Below are 21,086 nucleotides of genomic sequence, written 5' to 3'. Positions count from 1 at the left end.
CTCTACCTCTCTTTTTTCTTTCTTTCTTTCTTTACATTATCTTTTGTATCTATCTGTCCCTCTCTACTGTCTCAATCTGCCCATTTGTGCTTAATTTCTACTGTCTACCCCTTTCTAATAGCTCTTTCTCAGCTTTTCTACATCTATACCTAACTCTCTTCTATTCTTTCTTTCTTTCTTTTTTTTCTTTCTTTTTTAATTATTGTCTACCTATTTTTTGCTATTTCTCATCTGTGTCTCCCTTTTTTTCTTCCATTCCTTGTTTTTCTTTCTTTCTTTTTTTATTTTTTTTCTTTCTTTCTACATATTTTTTGGATATTTTTCTGCTCTTTCTTTCCTCTTTCTTCTTTTTTTCCACTCCTTTTTTGCTATTTTTCTGCTGTCTCTCCTTTTCTTTCTTCCCTGTTTTCTTTCTTTCTTTCTTTCTTTATTTATTTTTTTCTTTATTTCTTTATTATTGTCTACCTATTTTTTGTTGTTTCTCAGCTTTCTCTCCCTTTCTTTCTTCCATTCCTTATGTTTTTCTTTCTTTCTTTTTTTCTTTTTTTCTTTCTTTCTTCATATTTTTTGGGATATTTTTCTGCTGTTTCTTTCCTCTTTCTTCTTTTTTTTCCACTTATTTTTTTCTATTTTTCCTTTCTTTCTTTCTTTCTTTCTTTCTTTCTTTTCTTATTACTCTCTACATTTTTTTGCTATTTCTCAGCTGTCTCTCCCTTTCTTTCTTCCATTTCTTATGTTTTTCTTTCTTTCTTCCTTTCTTTCTTTCTTTATTTCGTTCTACCTATTTTTTGGATATTTTACTGCTGTTTCTTTCTTTCTTCTTTTTCTACCTTTTTTTGCTATTTTTCTGCTGTCTCTCCTTTTCTTTCTTCCCTGTTCTTTCTTTCTTTCTTTCTTTCTTTTCTTATTACTCTCTACCTATTTTTGCTATTTCTCAGCTGTCTCTCCCTTTCTTTCTTCCATTCCTTACGTTTTTCTTTCTTTCTTTCTTCATTTGTTTCTTTTGTTCTACCTATTTTTTATATTTTTCTGCTGTTTCTTTCTTCTTTCTTCTTTCTTTCTACCTAGTTTTTGCTATTTTTCTGCTGTCTCTCCTTTTCTTTCTATCTTTCTATTTTCTTTCTTTCTTTATTACTCTCCACCTATTTTTTTGCAATTTGTCAGCTGTCTCTTCCTTTCTGTCTTCCATTCCTTTTCTTTCTTTCTTTCTTTTTTTCTTTCTTTCTTTGTTACTGTCTAACTATTTTTCGCTCTTTCTCAGCTGTCTCTCCCTTTCTTTTTTCATTCCTCATTTGTTTCTTTCTTTTCATTATGTGATCTGTCTGTACCTTTCTTTTCACTTTCTAGTATCTCTCTCTTTCTCTCTCTTTCTGTACCCTCTGTTTTGTCTCTACCTATCTGTACTTTCTCTTTGTCTCTCGACTTATCTGTCTCTGTTCTCACTACTGTCTTTATCTCTTTTAACCATTGTCTCAATGTATTCTCTCTCTCTCTCATTCTACTGTCTCTACCTTTCTCTGTACTCTCCTGTACTCTTTCTCTACTGTGTTTCTCTCTGTAGAGTGTTGGATCAGCAGGTCTGGGTGTGTGTGTGTGTTCAGCGGTGTGTTAAAGATGTATTTGGGATCTGATTGCCTGATTAAGAGGCAGCTGATAGAGATTACACTAAAAAAACACAAATATTACTGTATAAATATTGTTACCATCATACACATATCCTATAATCCCTGTCTGTCTCTCTGTCTGTCTGTCTGCAGTGTGTCTGGCTGGAATCACAGTGAAGGTGACTCCTTCAGTGGACGTGATTAAAGGAGAGACCGCCCGGCTGCCCTGCTCCTACACCACCACCGACAGTTCTGCCCCCACCGTAGTGAAATGGTTCATCGTGAGTACATCTGACTCTGTTGGCTCTGTTGGTGTATTGTGTGATATTTTGTGTTAAAAAATAGTTCTCGGTCAATTAAAGGCATTTTTAACATCTCACTCAGTGTTTTTAGAGGCTGCTAGAGTAGTTAAACAAGATCGAGTTCCTAATTCTTAGTAAATTTATAAAATCTTACTCATGTTTAGTAAGCATCTTAAGCAAGTTAGCTTTACCATTATGTTTTCACTTCCACCTTAAATTCCACCTAAATGTTCCTAGAGCCTGCTAGAGTAGTTAAACAAGTTTAGGTGTCCTATTCTTGGTAAATGTATATATAACTTATGTTTAGTAAGCATCTTAAACAAGTTAGCAGTAGGATTATAAGTTTTCACTTCCACCTTAAATTCCACCTTAAATGCAGCAGCTCGGCCAACTGTTCCAAAACCAGCCGTAGTTTAAGTCAAGCCAACATTAGCGATTAGTTCTATTTGTTCTGTCATTTAATGTTCCTAGAGGCTGCTAGAGTAGTTAAACAAGATCAAGTACCTAATTCTTAGTAAATTTATAAAATCTTACTCATGTTTAGTAAGCATCTTAAGCAAGTTAGCTTTAGCATTATGTTTTCACTTCCACCTTAAATTCAACCTTAAATGCGGCAGCTTGACCAGCTGTTCCAAAACAAGCTGTAGTTTTAGTCAAGCTAACGTTAGCAACAACTTATATTTGTTTCTTCGTTTAATGTTCCTAGAGGCTGCTAGAGTAGTTAAACAAGATCAAGCGTCTCATTCTTAGTAAATTCATATCTTACTCATGTTTTTTGAGCATCTTAAACAAGTTAGCATTAGGATTATAAGTTTTCACTTCCACCTTAAATTCCACCTTAAATGCAGCAGCTTGACCAGCTGTTCCAAAACAAGCTGTAGTTTTAGTCAAGCTAACGTTAGCAACAACTATATTTGTTCCTTCGTTTAATGTTCCTAGAGCCTGCTAGAGTAGTTAAACAAGATCAAGTTCCTTGTCCTTAGTAAATGTATGTCTTACTCATGTTTAGCAAGCATCTTAAGCAAGTTAGCTTTAGCATTTTTTTTTCACTTCCACCTTAAATTCCACCTTAAATTTGTCAGCTCGACCAGCTGTTCCAAAACTAGCTGTGGTTTTAGTGACGCTAACATTAGCGACAAGTTCTATTTGTTCTGTCGTTTAATGTTCCTAGAGCCTGCTAGAGCAGTTAAACAAGGTCAAGTGTGACTCGCACATTTAGCTAGTTTTCCATTCCACCTTAAAATGCTTTAAAAAATTAAGGACTTATTTCCCTCTGATGTATTTTTACATTAAGTACACATTTACGTTACATTATTTCGTATCGGTCAAAACTAAATTAATTACTAACTGTCACATTAATTCTTCATGTAAATTTCCTGTAGATTTTTAATAATTGTAGGTTGTGAGTTCCTTATAAATTTAGAAAATTTGTTTTTTATCTGAGTCGATACAGCCCTATAATGCCCAACTCTAATGTGGACTGTGCTTAAAATCTACAGATTATATTAAAATCAAACAATTCTGTCAAGAGAAATAATGATTAATCAAATATTAAATCAGCATTGATCCAGAAGCTTGTTGATGGCTATGCAACGCATCTGGTTAAGATGCAGTATTAAAAGAAATATTATGTGATGCATATAAAACCCTGGGAACGCTGGGAGCAGCACTGTGTACGTGCTGGACATGTTTATTTGACTTTTCCAACAATTTCCTACTTTTAAATTGATACCCCTTTTATCTTTGTGGCTCTTTGCACGCCCTTCTTCTTTTTTCAGTCAGCTTTTCAAGTCCAAATGGAATCATGTTTTTTTTTAAATCAACCCTTTAGAGATTTGCTGTTTTACTTAAACATAATTATATAATTACAGTAATGATTAAAAGTTAGTAATAAGAGTAAGTTGCATGATAATAGTTTTTTTTTTTACTATTACTATAAATTTATTTCTAATTTTCTCCCGTTTTTCTCCCAATTTTAGCCAAGCCAATTGTCCATAATTTTTTTTTTCCCCAAATACACCAGTAGCACCCAAGCAACCACATGGGGAAACACAGCAACCACTAGGCACCATGCTAGCAGCAACCTGGGACATATTGTGAACATCTGTTGACGTAACATGTAATCTGTTTTTGTCTGATTATATAAAAACAAGAAAAATCCTAATTTAATTTTAGTATTTTTTAGCATTTTATTTAATAAATATGCACTAGTCTTTGCACTAATTTTGTAATTATATAAGGAACACACAATCTACCCAAAAATAAATTAATTGACTCACTACAGCCATGGCTTTGGTTGGCTTACTGCCCCACATAAGGGAGTAACAGCTGTACAATTACATGTGTATAATAGTGTAAATCCAATTAATTGAGTATTAAAGTAGCTGCAATACATTTTAATAATTGATTTTAATCAATTTAATTGATTAGCTGTTGCATAGCTACTAGCAAAAACCTAAAATGCCTTAGAAAGCACATAAAATACCTTAGTTTTTCTATTTTACTCCCTTACACTTAGTGGTTTCTTGTCATGAGCAGGCAGTACTCCTAAGAGTAGTCAGAATGTGCAAGGTCAATGCTGGTAAAGAAACGCGTAACAATCCAGGGTTCAAACACAAGAAAACAGTAATGCAGAGCAGACAAGTCGAGGTACACAAGAAAAAAGGTCTTAAACAAAGGCAAACAAAGAGCAAGGAAAATAAAAATGTGTTGTAAAGCAGAATAAACCAAACAATACTCAGCGAAGAGTGTATGTGCTGAAGGGGTATAAATACAGGTGGTTGCAGGTGAAATCAATATTCCGGTGATTTGCTTCATGCAAGTGTTAGAGCTGAGTGCCTTTTACAGAGACAGGTGCTCTTTCAGGGCAAGGCATGTAATTTCTACTAAATGACCTACTCCATCTTTTGAATCCAGACTGTAGCTTTGAGACCTTTCTCTCTTTCTTTCTCTCTAGGAAAATCAAGGTTCGAGGAAGCGCGTAGCTTTCAGATCCTCCACAGACTCCGGCGTGGATAAAGACACGCCGTTAGCAGGGCGTGTCATTATAGAATCTGACATGACCCTGGTGATCTCTCAGACCAACGTGGAGGACCAGAGGAGCTTCTACTGCCAGGCCAGCGGCCCTGTGGGCGTCAAGGAGGAGGAGACCAAGCTCAAAGTTTTCTGTAAGTCCTGTTTACTTGTCTGATAGGCCCAGATTTGTCCAGCAGTCTAAACCGCTGCTACTATCATCTGGAGATTGCTGGTTTGAATCTCACTCATGCAGCTTGCCATCAGCTGCCGGAGCCCTGAGAGAGCATAATTGCACAATTGGTCTTGCTCTCTCTGGGTGGGTAAAGTAGGTGTCGCTCTTTTCCCTCATCACTTCTAGGGTGATGTGGATCAGCTCAAGGCTGCGTCTGTGCGCTGATGTATCAGAATTTCGAGTATAGTCTTAGTTAGTCATTTGTTTTTATTGTCCATGTCTGCCCTGATGTTTTAAAAATCATATGGCAATGAATTTTTTTTTTTTTTTCTTCATATTCTCCCCAATTTTGCTCAGCCAATTACCCAACTCACTCATTAGGACACCCCCTATCACAAGTGATGCCCAAACAAACCAGGAGGGGGAAGACTAGCACACGCCTCCTTCGATACCTGTGAAGCCAGCCACCGTTTCTTTTTGAACTAGCGAGTAGTATCACATCACTAACGCTCGAAGAAAAGTGCAGCGACTCGGTTCTGATACATCAGCTCACAGACGCAGCCTTGTACTGCAGCTAGAGAGCGCCATCTACCCACCCGGAGGAAGCAAGGCAGATGATGGCAAAGCTGCGTAAGTGGGGGTTCGAACCTGCGACCTCCTGATTATAGTGGCAGGGCTTTAGACCACTGGACCACTTGGCGCCCCCCAAAATTAGCTTTGAAGGCATAAAAAATAAAGGAATAAAAATAATGGAAATGTATTGGTTAAAAAGTGTATGAACCCTGTATAGCTGTATAGCTTACTTACTTTTCTGAAATAACCCCAGTATTATGAAGGGGTTAACGTGAAGGTGTTTTGGTCATTATTGGGTTTTCTGGTCTTTAGCTTCTGCAGAGTCTCTGGGGTCTGGTTTTGTCGAGTTGCCTAAAGTGAATTTTACACGAGGCATATGGAGGCAGTCTCTTTAATTCCGTTTATTAGCCTAAAGTAATGTTCCTAATGAGTGGCTCAGGAGTCAGTTATGACCGTGAAGATTGCATTTGACACAATTGATTAGTCGGGCGATTCCACCTGTCGTGTTTGATGGATGTCAATTTGCTGACCCTAAGACATTTGCTGGGGGGGTGAGTGTGTGAGTGTGTGAATGTGAGTGTGTGTGCTGGTCACTGGTAATGACCATTACTGGACCAGGCCCATCCTTTTTCATTTACTTTTAAAAATAAAGGTGTTGCCAAAGTGCGAAGGGTTCTTTGAGGAATGGCATTTTTGGAACCACTTTTGGTTGGAGACCCATGGTGGTAATAGAGATGTGTGAGTGTGAAGGACCCTTTAATTAGTGAAGATAAAGTTATTTTTAGAGCTTTAAATGGTTCTTAACACTTCTTAATAATTACCCAAAGGGTATGTAGGCAGGAATGCCCCCTGAACGAACAGGTTGCCAGTCCATCAGCATTCTTTATGGCATTGCTCAAAAAAATATTTGAAGCACAAGGAAATAAGGAAAATATATAATAAATAAACAGTATTTTTGCATTTTTATCATATTTACATTTTTTCAGATTGTCCACCAAACTTTAATATCAGGCAAATGTGACCTGAGAAAATATAAAAAGCACTTTTTAAATGATGATTTAAGTTATTAAGCTTAAAAAATCTATCCAAACCAATCTCGCCACAATAAATTAACTATGATTTATTGCACTTTACGAAAGGTTCAATTTCACCAGCCACAACCAGGCCTGATTGCTGGTTAATCACTTAAATTGAACCTGTCTTGACTGAACGAAGCAGATAAAAGATCTCAAAAAGCAACAAATTAACAAACAGATGAGAAAACAAAGTCATTGATCATCTATTAGTCTGGAAAATGTTATAAAATTATTTCTAGAGCTTTGGGACTCCAGCAAATCACAGTGAGAGTTGTTATTCACTAATGGAGAAAACATGGAACACTGGTGAACCTTCCCAGGAGTGACCGGCCGACCAAAATTACTCCAAAAGGGCATGGACAACTCATCCAGGAGGTCCCAAAAGAACCAGAACAACATTTAAAGAACTGTAGGGTCTCACTCGCCTCAGTTAAGGTGTTTATTGTTAATGATTCAATAATAATAAAAAGACTGGGTGAAAATGGTCTCCATGGGAGAGTTCCAAGATATCGGTCAGTTATCGGTAAAGCTTGATTGCAGTTGTTGCCGCTAAAAGGATGGCACAGCCATGTTATTAGATTTAGCTAGATAGGTTTGGATAGATTTTTTTTTTCCTTTAGTAAATAAAATTTGCATTTAAAAAGTGCTTTAAAACACAAATTCAACCCCGACCCAATGGCTTCTATTCTATTTGTTGGAAATAAGTCTTGGGTAAAGCAAGATATGCTTCATATAACAGAGGTGGACTGAGATTAAGCTAAAACACCCTAAAACACTCCACTAACACTCCAGTAATTTCCTGATCTGCTTCCACAGGGGTCTCCAGTGGGAATAGGCCACTAAAACACTATTAATAGCAGGGCGTGTAACACACAGCGGTGTTGTATCCTCACAACACTTGACCTGAAGTTACTCCCAGGAGCTCCTCACTGCCTCCAGCCCTGCTGCTCTCTGGCCACCAGCCAATCTAAATGATAATGATCTTTATTGCAAATGATCAATAAATGTCACAAAGTCTCCAAGACGCTGGATAAAGACATATAGAGCCCCTGGCTTTGTGGTGACATTTTTTTTATTAGCCTCTAATTTTGAAAACCCTAATAGATGCCATGTAAACATAATTACAAAGTATCGGTTTTATAGCTATTGTGAATATTCCAGTCACTTCAGTCGCTCCTAGGGTGATGTGGATCAGCACAAGGCTGCGTCTGTGAGCTGATGTATCAGAACCGAGTCGCTGCGCTTTCCTCCAAACACGCTGTAATGCTACTCGGCAATGCTGCATCAAAAAAAGAGGCGGAGTCTGACTTCACATTTATCGGACGAGGCGTGTGCTAGTCTTCTTTACCATTCTGGTGTGTTAGGGCATCACTAGTGATAGGGGGAGTCCTAAAGAGTGGGTTGGGTAACTGGCTGAGTAAAATTGGGGATAAAAAGGGTAAAAAATTCGAAATAAAATTATAAAAAATAAATAAATAAATATTTTTTTAGTAAAATGATCTAATTTCACATCAATAAATCATATTTTTTCTCTGATAAGATTTTTTTTTTCGTATAACCAATCACTGGAAGTGTAAGATATGTAAGATTATTTTTGCTTAATCGCTTAGAATTTTAAGTACTTTGAATTTTAAAATAAGCTTCAGTTACTTTATTTAGATTCTTGTGTCCAAATTTAAGATATAAAATCTAAGAAATCTTACTTTGGCAGATTTTCTTGCTTAGTATAAGCATATATGTCATAATAACATTTTAATATATTTTTTAATATATCCAGTTTTTTACATTAGACTTTGCGCAGTGAAAATATATAGCTGTGTGGCTTATAAACAAAGAGATCAAAAATTCGAGTCACTTGTACCTGATGTGTGAATATTGTCCATATATGTCCTAGAAGAAAAATGTTTTAAGTGGAGATTAACCGCAAGCAATTCAAGGGAGTGTCTACAAATTACATTTATTGTATTTGGAAGTATATATATACACATATATATATATATATATAGGTGTATATATATCTAAAAAAGCCTTTTTTTAGATTTAACCTTTTTAAGGCATATTTGACACATAATATATAACAAATCCAATCAAATCTACAGTATATTTAAAAATAATAATGCATATAACATGTCCATGTTTGGTGTCAGTGATAACAGGTTACAAAATATAAAAATCTAGCCAAGCAAAAAAAAATAAAATAAAATAAAATAGTATCAATCAATGATTTTATATGATTCTGACATAAAATCAAGGCATTTGTTATTATTTATTATTAACAAAAATCTGATTTTTATATATGACAGTCGCATTATTACAATATAATCACAATCCTAGTATTCTGTGCACATCATGCAGCTCTGTTATACAAGCAGCACTCTAATTGCACGGCTGTATTGCGTCTATTTGGCGTTCGGTGCCGCGTGCTGTGGGCTGGGGCTGCAGCAGACCAGGCTATTATTGCATTTCCCATCAAGCTGGATCCCTGAGAGCCGTAATTGTATGATGATTATGAGTGAGAGTGGAGAGCCCGGGCTCCCAGGAGGAAGTGCTGGGACTAAACTAATGGCTAATGCTGCAGCTCAGGGGAAATGGGCTCGGGGACAGAGAGATGGAAGCTGGATCATAGATACTGTCTCTCTCAGTTAAGCCCATTTATGTCAGTTTACTCCCATTTAGCCTGTTTCAGCTCAGCTCAGTCCAGTCAGTTCAGTACATTACATTAAACAATTAGAATATCATTGGAAAGTTACTTTATTTCAGTAATTCACTTGTTGTCAGTTCAAAATGTCAAACCCATATATTATATAGATGTATTAAACACACAGAGTGATCTATTGTATTCTAAGCGTTTATTTCTTTTATTGTTGATAGTTGATTATGACTTACAGCCAATGAAAACCCAAAAATCAGTGTCTCAGAAAATTAGAATATTATATAAGATCTATTGTTACTTTTGGCAGTACTGTGGGCAGTGTGCCAATTCCTGCTGGAAAATGAAATCTGCATCCCGATAAAAAGTTGTTAGCAGAGGGCTGATATATGGTATGTCCTGAAGAAGAAAGTCATCACTGGTGTACTAAGTCTGACCAGTACTTTTTCAGTACTGTCTATTTTAGTACTTTTTAGTATATTTTAGTTTATTTCAGTTCAATTTAGTTCAGTTTCAATGAGTAAAAAATACATCTAAATAATTTATTCTCTGTCGTACTGGTGTCAAATCAGTGATTAAAATATAACACAACCATAGATTAAAATATTACCTTACATAGCATACAGTAATGCTTAAAACTGAACCAAAGAATCTTCACTTTAGATTTCAGCTATAGGTTTTATTTTTGTTGGCATTTAAAAAAAATATATATATATATTTTATATATTAGTTCAAATCAGTTCAGTAAAGTTGATTTATGTTTTGTTTCACAACACAAATATATATGCCAAACAAAGCAGCTCCCAGTTTAAAGTCAATGAACACAATGAACTACAGTACATTAACGACAATTAAAAGTCAGTTAACAATAATCTTTGTCTAATTTTCACCTTCTTGCTTTCTTTTCTCTCTTCTTTTCCCTTTTTTACTTCTTCTCTCAGTTGCTCCAGAGAAGCCAGTGGTGTCCGGCCATGATCAGACCATTTTAATTCAGGGCAGTGACTCCTCCTCTCAGGTACAGAAACTCTACACAGCACCGTATGCTGCTTTTGCTTTTATTCAATATTTCAATTTAAGATGGACATTAAAATGCTGGATTTAAATATCTTGCTCAGGTTGGCACGTGTACCAGCAATAACGGTCACCCGCAGCCTCGTATCATCTGGTATAAAGACGCCGTTCCTCTGCCGGAAGTGACGGATACTAAAGAGAGTGAGTATTGCACTGAAAGTTCCTTCAATTTAGATTGTGCAGATGAAACAGATCAGTATAAATATTGCAGAAATATGAGCCATATCCCTTTAAATCATTTGGAATGTCCTGAAGAAGAAAGTCGTCACTGGTGTACTAGGTAACAGATGACTGAAGACTACATGAACAAAAGGATAGAGGCTTAATGGAATCTGATTCCAGGTGTTGAAGTTGCCAGAAGAAGAAGAACTCCCGCGAAGAGTGACCAGACACCCCGACAGTTATTAGAATTAATTAGAATTAATATGTATTATTCGGCTTAGCAGGGATGGTGGTTCCAGCACACTGGCACCATTAATTAAACACAATATTATATCCGTATTCTTCTCCACTCAGAAATGCTTCTGCTTTCAGTTTATCTGATCTAAAACTTTTGCTTTCAAGAAAATTTAGTGGGTGCAGACATCAAGTGCTGTCTTTCGAACTGTGTGAATCAGATCCAGGTATAAATAGCTAGAAATAAAAGCTAAAATGTTGATTTTTTTTGTCTCATATACTATTTGAGACCCAAATGTTTTCAGACTACAGCACAAATAAAGGGATCAGACACCTTTCGGAGGGAACTTATGGCGAAGGGATATTAATCTCAAGGTTGTGGGTTCGATTTCCAGGTCAGATAAACCTCTCTCTCTCTCTCTCCCTCTCTCTCTCTCTCTCTCTCCCCCTCTCTCTCTCTCTCAGAGACCTACATGGTGCCGCGGGTGGTGAAGGAGTCCTCAGGTCTGTACACCGTCTCCAGCTCTCTGTATGTGCACCTAACAAAGGCAGACGCCAAGTCAGTGTTCCACTGCACCGTGGAGTACACCATGCCCAACGGCATGGTCAAAAAAGAGAGCTCCGACAACTTCAGCCTCACACTGCACTGTGAGTTTTACACACACTTACACACACTACACACACTCATATACTCTATCTCTCTCTTTCCCTCTCTCTCTCTGTGTTTTATATGTCGGTCTTTTTAAAGTGATAAAGTAGTAAAACATTAATAAAAAAGTTTGAAAAATTTAAAAAAATGAAAAATTTGTAAATTATCCTAATTGAACCTTTAATTAATTCATTAAATTAAATTAATTTAATTTAACGTACCTGTTAGAGCTATGGAACACCATTGCACTAAATATTGATAGAATAATTAGCAATGGAGTCAGTAGTGAAATATTCACACCACTAAATTCAAAATAATGATAGTAATGGGAAGTCAAAACTCATTTTTTAATGTAAATCAGATTTTTGAGGGCTATAAAACCAGTAAATCAAACTTTCATCAAATGACACTATTAAAAACTTCCCAGACTATTAATATATAATTGATATAAGTATCAAGTTATATTACTAAGTGCTGACACTATGAGCAGGAGGTCGCAGGTTCGAACCCCCGCTCATGCAGCTTCGCCATCAAGCTTCCGGCGCTCAGAGGCAGCAAAATTGGCTCTGCTCCCTCCGAGTGGGTAGATGGCACTCTCTCTCTCCCCACATCACTCCTAGGGTGATGTCCACAGCGCAGAGCATCTGTGAGCTGATATATCAGAACCGCTGTGATGCTACTCTGCAATGCTGCAGCAGCAGCTCGAAAAGTAGCGGTGGCTGACTTCACATGTATCAGAGGAGGCATGTGTTAGTCTTCACCCTCCTGGTGTGTTGGGGCATTACTAGTGATAGGGGGAGTCCTAGTGAGTGGGATGGATAATTGACCGTGTAAATTGGGGAGAAAATGGGAAAAATTTGAAATAAAATTAAAAAAAAAAAAAGTTATATTACTGTAGCATTTTAGAGTAATAGGAGGTCAAATTTGAATAAGAATAAATGCACACCAGCATTTGTGCACTGGCCGGCTGCACAATATTGGAAAACTTTATTCTTTTTTTGACGCTGTATATTGAGATATTAAACGATGCAGGGCCACGCCCCCACCCGCACGCTCTCTCGTGTCCGGGGTCAGAGCTGAGCTCTCAAAACCTGAGAAAAACAGCAAAACAACAGTAATCTGCCTTTTAATCGTGCATTAAAGTGGCTTTTTAAAAGGGAAATAAGAGCATTTGTTTTTCTGGTATTAAAAGTGTGATTTCAGCTGTAACGGGACATATCTGCACCATAAAAAACTGTGCCGGACTTAGTTGCACAGCTTTCAACGCGTGCCCATGTTTACAAGCACGTGTCCAACCATGTGGATGGAGGCCATGCGGTTAGTTACCTTGTGTTTACTCTTTACATCTTCTCTCTTGCTCTTTTCCAGATGCAGCAGAGAAAGCCATGTTTACGCTGTTAAATTCTGGCTCCATCAAAGAGGGAGATGATGTTCAGCTGAAGTGCGAGACGGACGGAAATCCTCAGCCTAAGTTTGAGATGACCTCGGAGGTAAGAATGAATTATCTGCTGAACGCTCTAGAGATGAGTAGCTGAATAGCTCCTTGTGTTTTCTTATGGTTGATCAATCTGTCTCTCTCTCTCTCTCTCTCTCTCTCTGTTTCTCTCTTTCTCTCTCTCTCTCTTTCTCTTGTGCAGGGCAAACCGTTGGAGAATATTAACGGCTTACTGGTTCTGAAGAGTGTGAATCGGAGTAACTCTGGCACCTACAAATGTGAAGCTCTGGACTTCGATGCTTTGGATCCAAGTGCCCTAACAAAATCTGTTACCATCAACGTGCACTGTGAGTAGTCGATTCATTTTTTATTTTTGTCGTGTTTAAACTCCGCCCACTAGAAAGCAGAAAACAGTTGTACTTCATTGGAAGATCCACTATTGTGATTGGATAGAATGTAAAATTTTCTTTTACTTATATATGGAATTATACCTGTATTATAACCCCTGTATTGGGATAAGTTCTTGCCAATGTATGGTCCTAATATTTTTGTGGGTATGATTAGCACACTTGCTTGTGGTGAACAACAGGCAAAAAGAACAAGCCAATAAAAAAGTGGTAAATGTCCAAGAATGGTGAGAATGTCCAAGTAAAAAACACAGTAGGGTAGTATAGGAGAGCAAGGCTAATTTGTGGTCAAAGAGACAAAGTCAGTCACACATAGAGAAAACAAAAGGAAAGATAAACACTTTGAAAAGATGGATGGATGCATATTCTCCTCCTCCACCGGTCTTACACACTGCTTTTGGATAACTTTATGCTGCTTTACTCCTGGTGCAAAAATTCAAGCAGTTCAGCTTGGTGGTTTGATGGCTTGTGATCATCCATCTTCCTCTTTATTATATTCCAAAGGTTTTTAACTTGGTAAAAATCAAAGCAACTCATCATTTTTAAGTGGTCTCTTAAATTTGTATTTATATAGAGGAGTACAGGTGAAATCAATACTCAGGTGATTGTGGTCTGAGAGGTGCGTTCTGTCAGTGTAATTCTGGGCAGTGGAGTCCTAAGCTGGGAGATCGCTGGTAGATACAGGTGCAGGAGGAATAGAAGCACTAGGACTAGACAATAATACAGAATAATCTAAATAACGATACATTAAAAAAGTCCCTTTCTTTCTCTCTCTCTTTCTCAGATCTGGACCCCGTGTCTATTGCTCCAGCCGGCCCGCTGACGGTTAAGAAAGGAACCGCTGTGGAGGTTCAGTGTCAGACCAAATCTCCTGATCAGTATACACTGGTGTGGACCAAGGTGAGCTCCACTGTTTCTTCCTCCAACCTTTTCTCTTCTCTCCACTGCCTCTGAGTGTGTTTCTGTTTGCTGTTTCTCTTGGGTTTGAGTAAAATGAGGAAAACACCTGTTTTGTTATGGATGAAAGCGTGAGATCAGAGTTACACCATTTAGATCTTTTACAATAGAAGTTACAGCGGGTTTAACTAGATTAAATAGACTGTGGATAATGATATATAGTGATAATTTCTCTAACACACCTGTATTCTAGTGTATTCTTCACTTTATTACTAGGAATTGAAATATATATATATATATATATATATATATATATATATATATATATATATATATATATATATTAAAATTAATATATAATATATAATTAAATTTAAAATACTACCTAAAATAAAGTGCTAATACATATTACAGAATATGGTTAAATCAATTTAATGGAATTTATCAGTCATCCAATCATAAAGCTAAATTATTTATTTCTTGAAAAAAAAAACAACCATTATATTAAAAGGACGTGTGAAGTTAAAGTAAAATTAATGCCAAGAAAGTCGTTCTACTAAACTAAAAATCCAGAGTAAAGGTATGATAATTTATTCAGAATGAAATTGCATTCAAATTTTAATCTGGAATAATGTTATTATAATAACATTTATGTTACAACATGTTGTTAATGTTAATAAAGAATTATTTATCTGAAATGAAGTTCTAATGAAAATGCAATATCCACAATCAAGGCATAAATAAAAATAAATGTGTAATAATTTATTCAGAACAAAATTCTATTCATTTTTTTTATCTGAAATAATGTTAAAAAAGAATGTCTAAAATGAAGTTCTAATAAAAAACAATATCCAGAATTAAGGTATAAATAAACATAAAGGTGTAATAAATGAAATTTTATTAAAATTTTAATCTGAAATAATGTTAAAAATTAGTAGCCTAAATGAAGTTCTAATAAAATGCAATATCCAGAATCAAGGTATAAAAAATAGAGGTATAATAAAATTATTCAGAATGAAGTTTTAATGTGATTTAAATTTAATATAAATACATATAAATATGATTTAAAATGAAGTTATAATAAAATTCATTTCCATAAAGAAAAGTTATATATATATATATATATATATTAAAGGTCATTATCCATTAAAAAATAATAATAATTATTTAAAAATATATAATCGATAGTGAATTTCTAATAAATATGTAATTAAATATTAGTAATGTTAATATGCTCTTAATAAATATAAACGGTCAATATCTAAAAGAAGTAGTGATAAAATATTCACACACACACTTATTTATATTTATCATTGATAAATTAAATATGAGTAAAGTAAAAATATTTTTTTTGTTGTTGTGTAGTTAAACCTAAAATAGTGTCATAACAAAAAGATCTACTTATATACATATAATATAATATGGATAATTAATATAAGACATTTATTCAAATTTTTGTGTGTATAACCTGTGTGTGTTTATGTGTGTGTGTGTTTGTGATATATACAGGATAATAAGGAGCTGTCTAAGACGGGCGTGTTGAGTCTGGAGACCGTGACTCTGGCCAGTGCTGGTGAATACGTGTGCACAGCGTCCGTGCCCTCTGTACCCGGCCTGCAGAAAACTGCTAACATCACCATCAGAGTCGAAGGTGAAAAACACACGCCTGATGTTATCATGCGTCCTGCGTGACCTGTTCATAAAATGTCTCGAGGACACACTGTCCTGAAGAGCATATAACCACAAGACCGTACGTCCACCGTCCGGAGGGGTTAGCTGTGTTAGCATGCTAACACATCCCCATTACATTATTGCTGATTAGCATCACAGCGCTAACACTCGGACGAAAGCACAGAGACTTGGTTCCAATACATCAGCTCACAGATGCAGCCTTGTGCTGATCCACATCACCCTTTTTTGGTGATGTGGATCAGCACATGATGAGAGGAAAGAGAGAGCGCCATCTACTGTACCCACCCAGAGAGAGCAAGGCTAACTGTGCTCTTGGTTTTTGGTGTATTATAAATTATTATATTTATCCAAACCCACTCTCTCTCTCTCTTTCTTTCTTTCTCTCTCTCTCTTTCTATGTCTTTCTCCCTCACAGGTGCCCCTGAGATCGAGGCGCCTAAGAAAGCTGAGGTGCAGAAGGAAGGTGACCCGGTCAATTTCGAGTGCTCCGCTCTCGGGTATCCCGCTCCACAGTTCACCTGGAAACCTTCTGGCAAAGAGGTAAGTAATAATACACACAAGCTGCGGTTGTTAATGTTATATAACAACGTTATATACGTTTACACAAAGATGTAAAAAACAGAGAAACGTTTTATTAAATAGGCTACGTACCCAAAAAACTGCTACGAACCGCGAACAGTGCCTGCAACGTGGCTGGTTTAAAATTAAAATACAATAGTGTATGAGAAAAACGTAATGAAATTTAAGTCGTAATATTACGAGAATAAAGTCGTAATATTAAAATATTACAATGGAAAAGTAGTCCAGGTTTTGCTGTGGAGGCGTCGCAACCTGTAGCCTAGGCTAGTTTAAAAAATACAGTCTACCAGAAAAAGTGAAGAGAGTAAAGTCATAATATTACAAGAATAAAGTCGTAATATTAAAATATTACAATTGAAAAGTAGTCCAGATTTTGCCGTGGAGGCATCGCCATGAATTTGTTTGCAGAGGTTGTGCTGTCCTCTTTATCACGCAGCAGTCTAGCCTTTAAAACCCACTGCTGATAGTGAACTTTTTGACAAAGAGCAAAAGTTGACCAAAAGTTGCTCTTCACATGCCGCAGGTTTCGGTTAATTATTTCTCGCCGCTTTTCATCCAATCCTCAGATCACAATCCCATTGGAACAGGACAGGCAAACCAACCAGTTGCCTGGGACCCCAGACAATGACTGATTGTGAATTGAATTAATTGAATCAATTGAATTGGGGCTTCTCCCACTAGTTGCTGACAGTAGCATACAACACGACTGGAACATGTTCAGCAGTATCCAGGTTAAAAGCACACCAGCTTTAACATCCCTGTCTTTAACACTAGAACCAGTAAACTACTGACTACTGACTGACATTAGTTTTTCTTTTTTAAATCATAGAAACAACACAGCAAAACCTTAAAATATACCACTCAATGCCTTGAAGCGGCCCTGGTAGATGAAAAAAAGGTCAAATATAACGTTCTTGATGCAAGAAAATGAATAGACAATGCTTTAAAAAATGATTAAAACACTCTTCATTCTTCCTTTGTGTGTGTGTGTTTCTGTGTGTTTTCTGTGTGTGTGTGTGTGTGTGTAGTCAGTGAGAGTGGAAGGACATAAGACCATCAGCAAGATCTCGCTCCCGGCCACAGGTTCAGTCCTTAAAGACGGCGTCATTTGTGAGGCGTCTAATTCTCACGGCTCAGACAGCAAGAAGTTCCAGGTGGAAATCAAAACAGGTCCGTTTTTCAATGTTATTTGTGCAACGATTATTAATTACATTAAGTAATTATATTAAGTAAAACATTTGATGTAAAAACTCATTATTTATTATATGTTTTTAGTGTAGTTTAGTGTACAAGAAATAAGTTTTCATCCATTTTTCCAATTTTAATTTTCCATCTCTGCCCCTCACAATCCGCATTTCAGGAAAAATGAAAAAAAGAAATTAATCTTTATTATTTATTATTTATTTATTTCAGATTTTTCAATTTTTGCATTTTGCAAGTTGAATTATACAATCAGATTTCTGTTACAAGATACAAAAATGGACAAATCTGAAAATCTAAAGAAGATTCCAATTTAAATTTTCCTTAAAATTCCGTTTGTGAATGGCCGAAATAAAAAAAATAGATGATTTAAAAAAAATGTGGATTAAAAACACATTTTTTCTTCACTATACTAAATGAAAAAAATATAAAATTAAGTTTTTCACCTTTTTTATACCCGTTTTATATCTAACAGCTAAATGTTACACTGATCGATCTATCACCCACTGTACAGTTTAAAAATAAATATAATAATAATAAGAGTAAAAAACAATATTTCAGCTTTTATTACCAGCTATTTACATCTAGAACTGACACACAGTTCAGAAAATAGTACCTTCTGTCTGAACCCACACATGGGAATACTTTTTGATGGCATTGTATCTACCAGAAGAAAGTTTTTTTTAATTATATTGACTATATGTTGCACTATGTGTTGGATGATTGACTTTTGTAGAAGTTTTGTGAAAAATGATTCATTTATCATCTCAAAAAATAGGAGATCATTGAAAAGTAAATTTTCCTGCTGGAAAATGAAATCCATACCTCATAAAAAAAAAGATGTCAGTAGCAGAGGGAAGCATAAAGTGCTGTAAGATTTTGCGGGAAAACACAACTTGACTTGACTTTAGACTCACAGTGGATCAACCCCAGCAGATATCAGACATGTCTCTCCAAACCATCACTGATCATTAGTATTAAAATGTTACATTTTATTAGTAAATTAAGGGAGCAGAGTCTGGAGGAAGAGTGGAGAGACACACAGTTCGAGCTGATTGAGGTCTAGTGTGAAGTTTCCACCAATCAGTGATGGTTTGAATAAAGAGACATGTCTGATATCTGCTGGTGTTGATCCACTGTGAGTCAGTGCAGTGTTCTTACAGCACTTCATGCTATTCCCTCCGCTGACAACTTTTATGGAGATGCAGATTTCATTTTCCAGCAGGATTTGGCACACTGCCCACATTGCCAAGCGTACCACTTGGCCTTATATAATATTCTAATTTTCTGAGACACTGATTTTTGGGGTGTTGGCTTATATATAACATATTATAACATATTTCTCCTCTTATTCCGCAGAGAACGCTGCCGATGACGGACGAGGTAGACACTTCTCCCTGCTCTCTCTCCTCCTCTTCTCCTTTTCAGGACTTTGTCTTGTACATACCCTGTAGACTCTCTCTCTCTCTCTCTCTCTCTCTCTCCCAGCACTGTACATTGTATATTGTGTATCGCTACCAGAACCACTGTGTAAATTGTATATTGTATTACTGTTTCCCATCTTTGTATGACGTCCGCTCCCTGAATTTCCCTGTGCGATTCCTGCACCTTTTTTTTTTTGTTTTGTTTCCCCGCCTTGGGGACAATAAAAGACTCGGTTCTATTTTCCTCTCTTCTCCTTCTCCTTCTCGTCTTTTCGCTCCGAGCGTGTCTCGTGTCTTAACTTTCTCTCCCTCCTTCACCTCTGTACGCATCACTGTAGTCTGTGTCTTGTCATGGTGGTGGGCTTGTCACTAGCATTGTGAGTATCTTTCAGTGTCACCTGGGTTTGTGGGGGTTTTTTCTGGTCTGATGCTCAAATGGTTTATTTCACTGGATTCAACTCTGTTTCTTCTTGCAATGCTGCTCACAGGAAGCCCTGTGTTTGCAACAGGTCTGTACGCTTTCTGTTATGCTTCTCTAAAAGAGTGTGTGTGTGTGTGTGTGTGTATAGACAGCTCTGGAAAACAATTGAGAGAGCACTTCACACTGTAAAAAATGTCCATAGAATTTACGGTGAAAAACTGTCAAACCATGACAGTAAAAGACTGTAAACGCTAAAAAGGCTAAATACTGTTTCGGTAACAACAAAATACCGTAAATTCATATATCATCCAATACACTAATTTTTACACATTTTCTCTGGAAAAAATACATTATTTCAACGTAAAATTCTCTTGCACTGTGTTTATAACAGAAATTTTCCGTATTTTTGGATAACTGGTAAAACCGTAATTTCTACATTATTTTTTTGTGAATAATACATTTTTTCTTTGTTAAATATACAAGCCAGTATTACATTTCCGTATTTTTATTAAACAAGCAAAACTGTATTTTCTACATTCATGTTTTGTGAATAATACATGTTTTTACTGTTAAATATACAAGCCATTATTACATTTCCGTATTATTTAGATAACAGCCAAAACCGTAATTTCTACATTCATTTTTTGTGAATAATACATGTTTTTACTGTAAAATATACAAGCCAGTATTACATTTCCGTATTTTTATTAAACAAGCAAAACTGTATTTTCTACATTCATGTTTTGTGAATAATACATGTTTTTACTGTTAAATATACAAGCCATTATTACATTTCCGTATTTTTACTCAACAGGCAAAACCGTAATTTCTACATTCATTTTTTGTGATTAATATTTTTTTTTACTGTTAAATACACAAGCCATTAATAAATTTCCATATTATTTGGATAACGGCTAAAACTGTAATTTCTACATTTATTTGTCATGAATAATATTCTTTTCACCATTGAATACTGTAAAAAATGTCCGTGAAAATTACAGTGAAAAACTGTGAAATGGCAACAGAAATAAACCGTAAAGCAAGAACTAGCTTATTGTTGTAGAATAAACATTGAATTACCATAAATTAAAAAACTGACATGGCAATGGTAATAGATTGTAATATTAAAAACAGCATATTACTGTATAATCACTGAGAAAAAAATGTAAAATTTACGGTAAAATACTGGCAGCTGTGGTTGCCAGAATTTCACCGTAAAATAAACGGTTGCCAAGAATTGTACTGTAATATCTTCTACATGGCAACCGTTTATTTTACAGTAAAATTCTGGCAACCACAGCTGCCAGTATTTCACCGTAAAATAAACAGTTGTAAATGTATAAGATATTACAGTTTAATTCTTGTCAACAGTAAATTTCACATTCATAAACCGTTTTGTTTACAGTATATTCTTGTGAAAAAAAGTATATTACATTGAAGGAGAAGGATATTATTAGGGCATTGTATATAATGAGTTTGTTTGCTCCTGGATTTTATTGATATCCGCAGGGTCTGAATGGGAT

General features: G+C 35.9%; 1 protein-coding gene across 3 annotated transcripts in view; it reads left to right on the top strand.

Annotated features, from left to right (window-relative positions):
• The window catches only part of bcam (basal cell adhesion molecule (Lutheran blood group)), a 91,389-nt gene that overhangs the window by 58,090 nt on the left and 12,213 nt on the right, over nucleotides 1–21,086 (top strand). Inside the window, exons 2-14 of one of the 3 annotated variants that reach the window (XM_022674239.2) lie at nucleotides 1,758–1,885; nucleotides 4,863–5,073; nucleotides 10,334–10,407; nucleotides 10,508–10,604; nucleotides 11,325–11,507; nucleotides 12,877–12,998; nucleotides 13,146–13,290; nucleotides 14,135–14,250; nucleotides 15,757–15,898; nucleotides 16,355–16,479; nucleotides 17,547–17,688; nucleotides 19,078–19,101; nucleotides 19,631–19,651. In XM_022674239.2, the coding sequence (XP_022529960.2) occupies nucleotides 1,758–1,885; nucleotides 4,863–5,073; nucleotides 10,334–10,407; nucleotides 10,508–10,604; nucleotides 11,325–11,507; nucleotides 12,877–12,998; nucleotides 13,146–13,290; nucleotides 14,135–14,250; nucleotides 15,757–15,898; nucleotides 16,355–16,479; nucleotides 17,547–17,688; nucleotides 19,078–19,101; nucleotides 19,631–19,651 (1,530 nt within the window). Of the gene's footprint in view, nucleotides 1–1,757; nucleotides 1,886–4,862; nucleotides 5,074–10,333; nucleotides 10,408–10,507; nucleotides 10,605–11,324; nucleotides 11,508–12,876; nucleotides 12,999–13,145; nucleotides 13,291–14,134; nucleotides 14,251–15,756; nucleotides 15,899–16,354; nucleotides 16,480–17,546; nucleotides 17,689–19,077; nucleotides 19,394–19,630; nucleotides 19,652–21,086 lie in introns of those variants that run through there. The other 2 variants (XM_022674240.2, XM_049480850.1) reach the window with 2 other exon arrangements.

This window comes from Astyanax mexicanus, chromosome 6 (genome assembly GCF_023375975.1).
Source record: "Astyanax mexicanus isolate ESR-SI-001 chromosome 6, AstMex3_surface, whole genome shotgun sequence".
In the NCBI taxonomy this organism is placed as follows: domain Eukaryota; kingdom Metazoa; phylum Chordata; class Actinopteri; order Characiformes; family Acestrorhamphidae; genus Astyanax; species Astyanax mexicanus.
The sequence above is the reverse complement of the archived record's forward strand: the minus strand, read 5'-3'. Positions and strand labels throughout refer to the sequence as shown.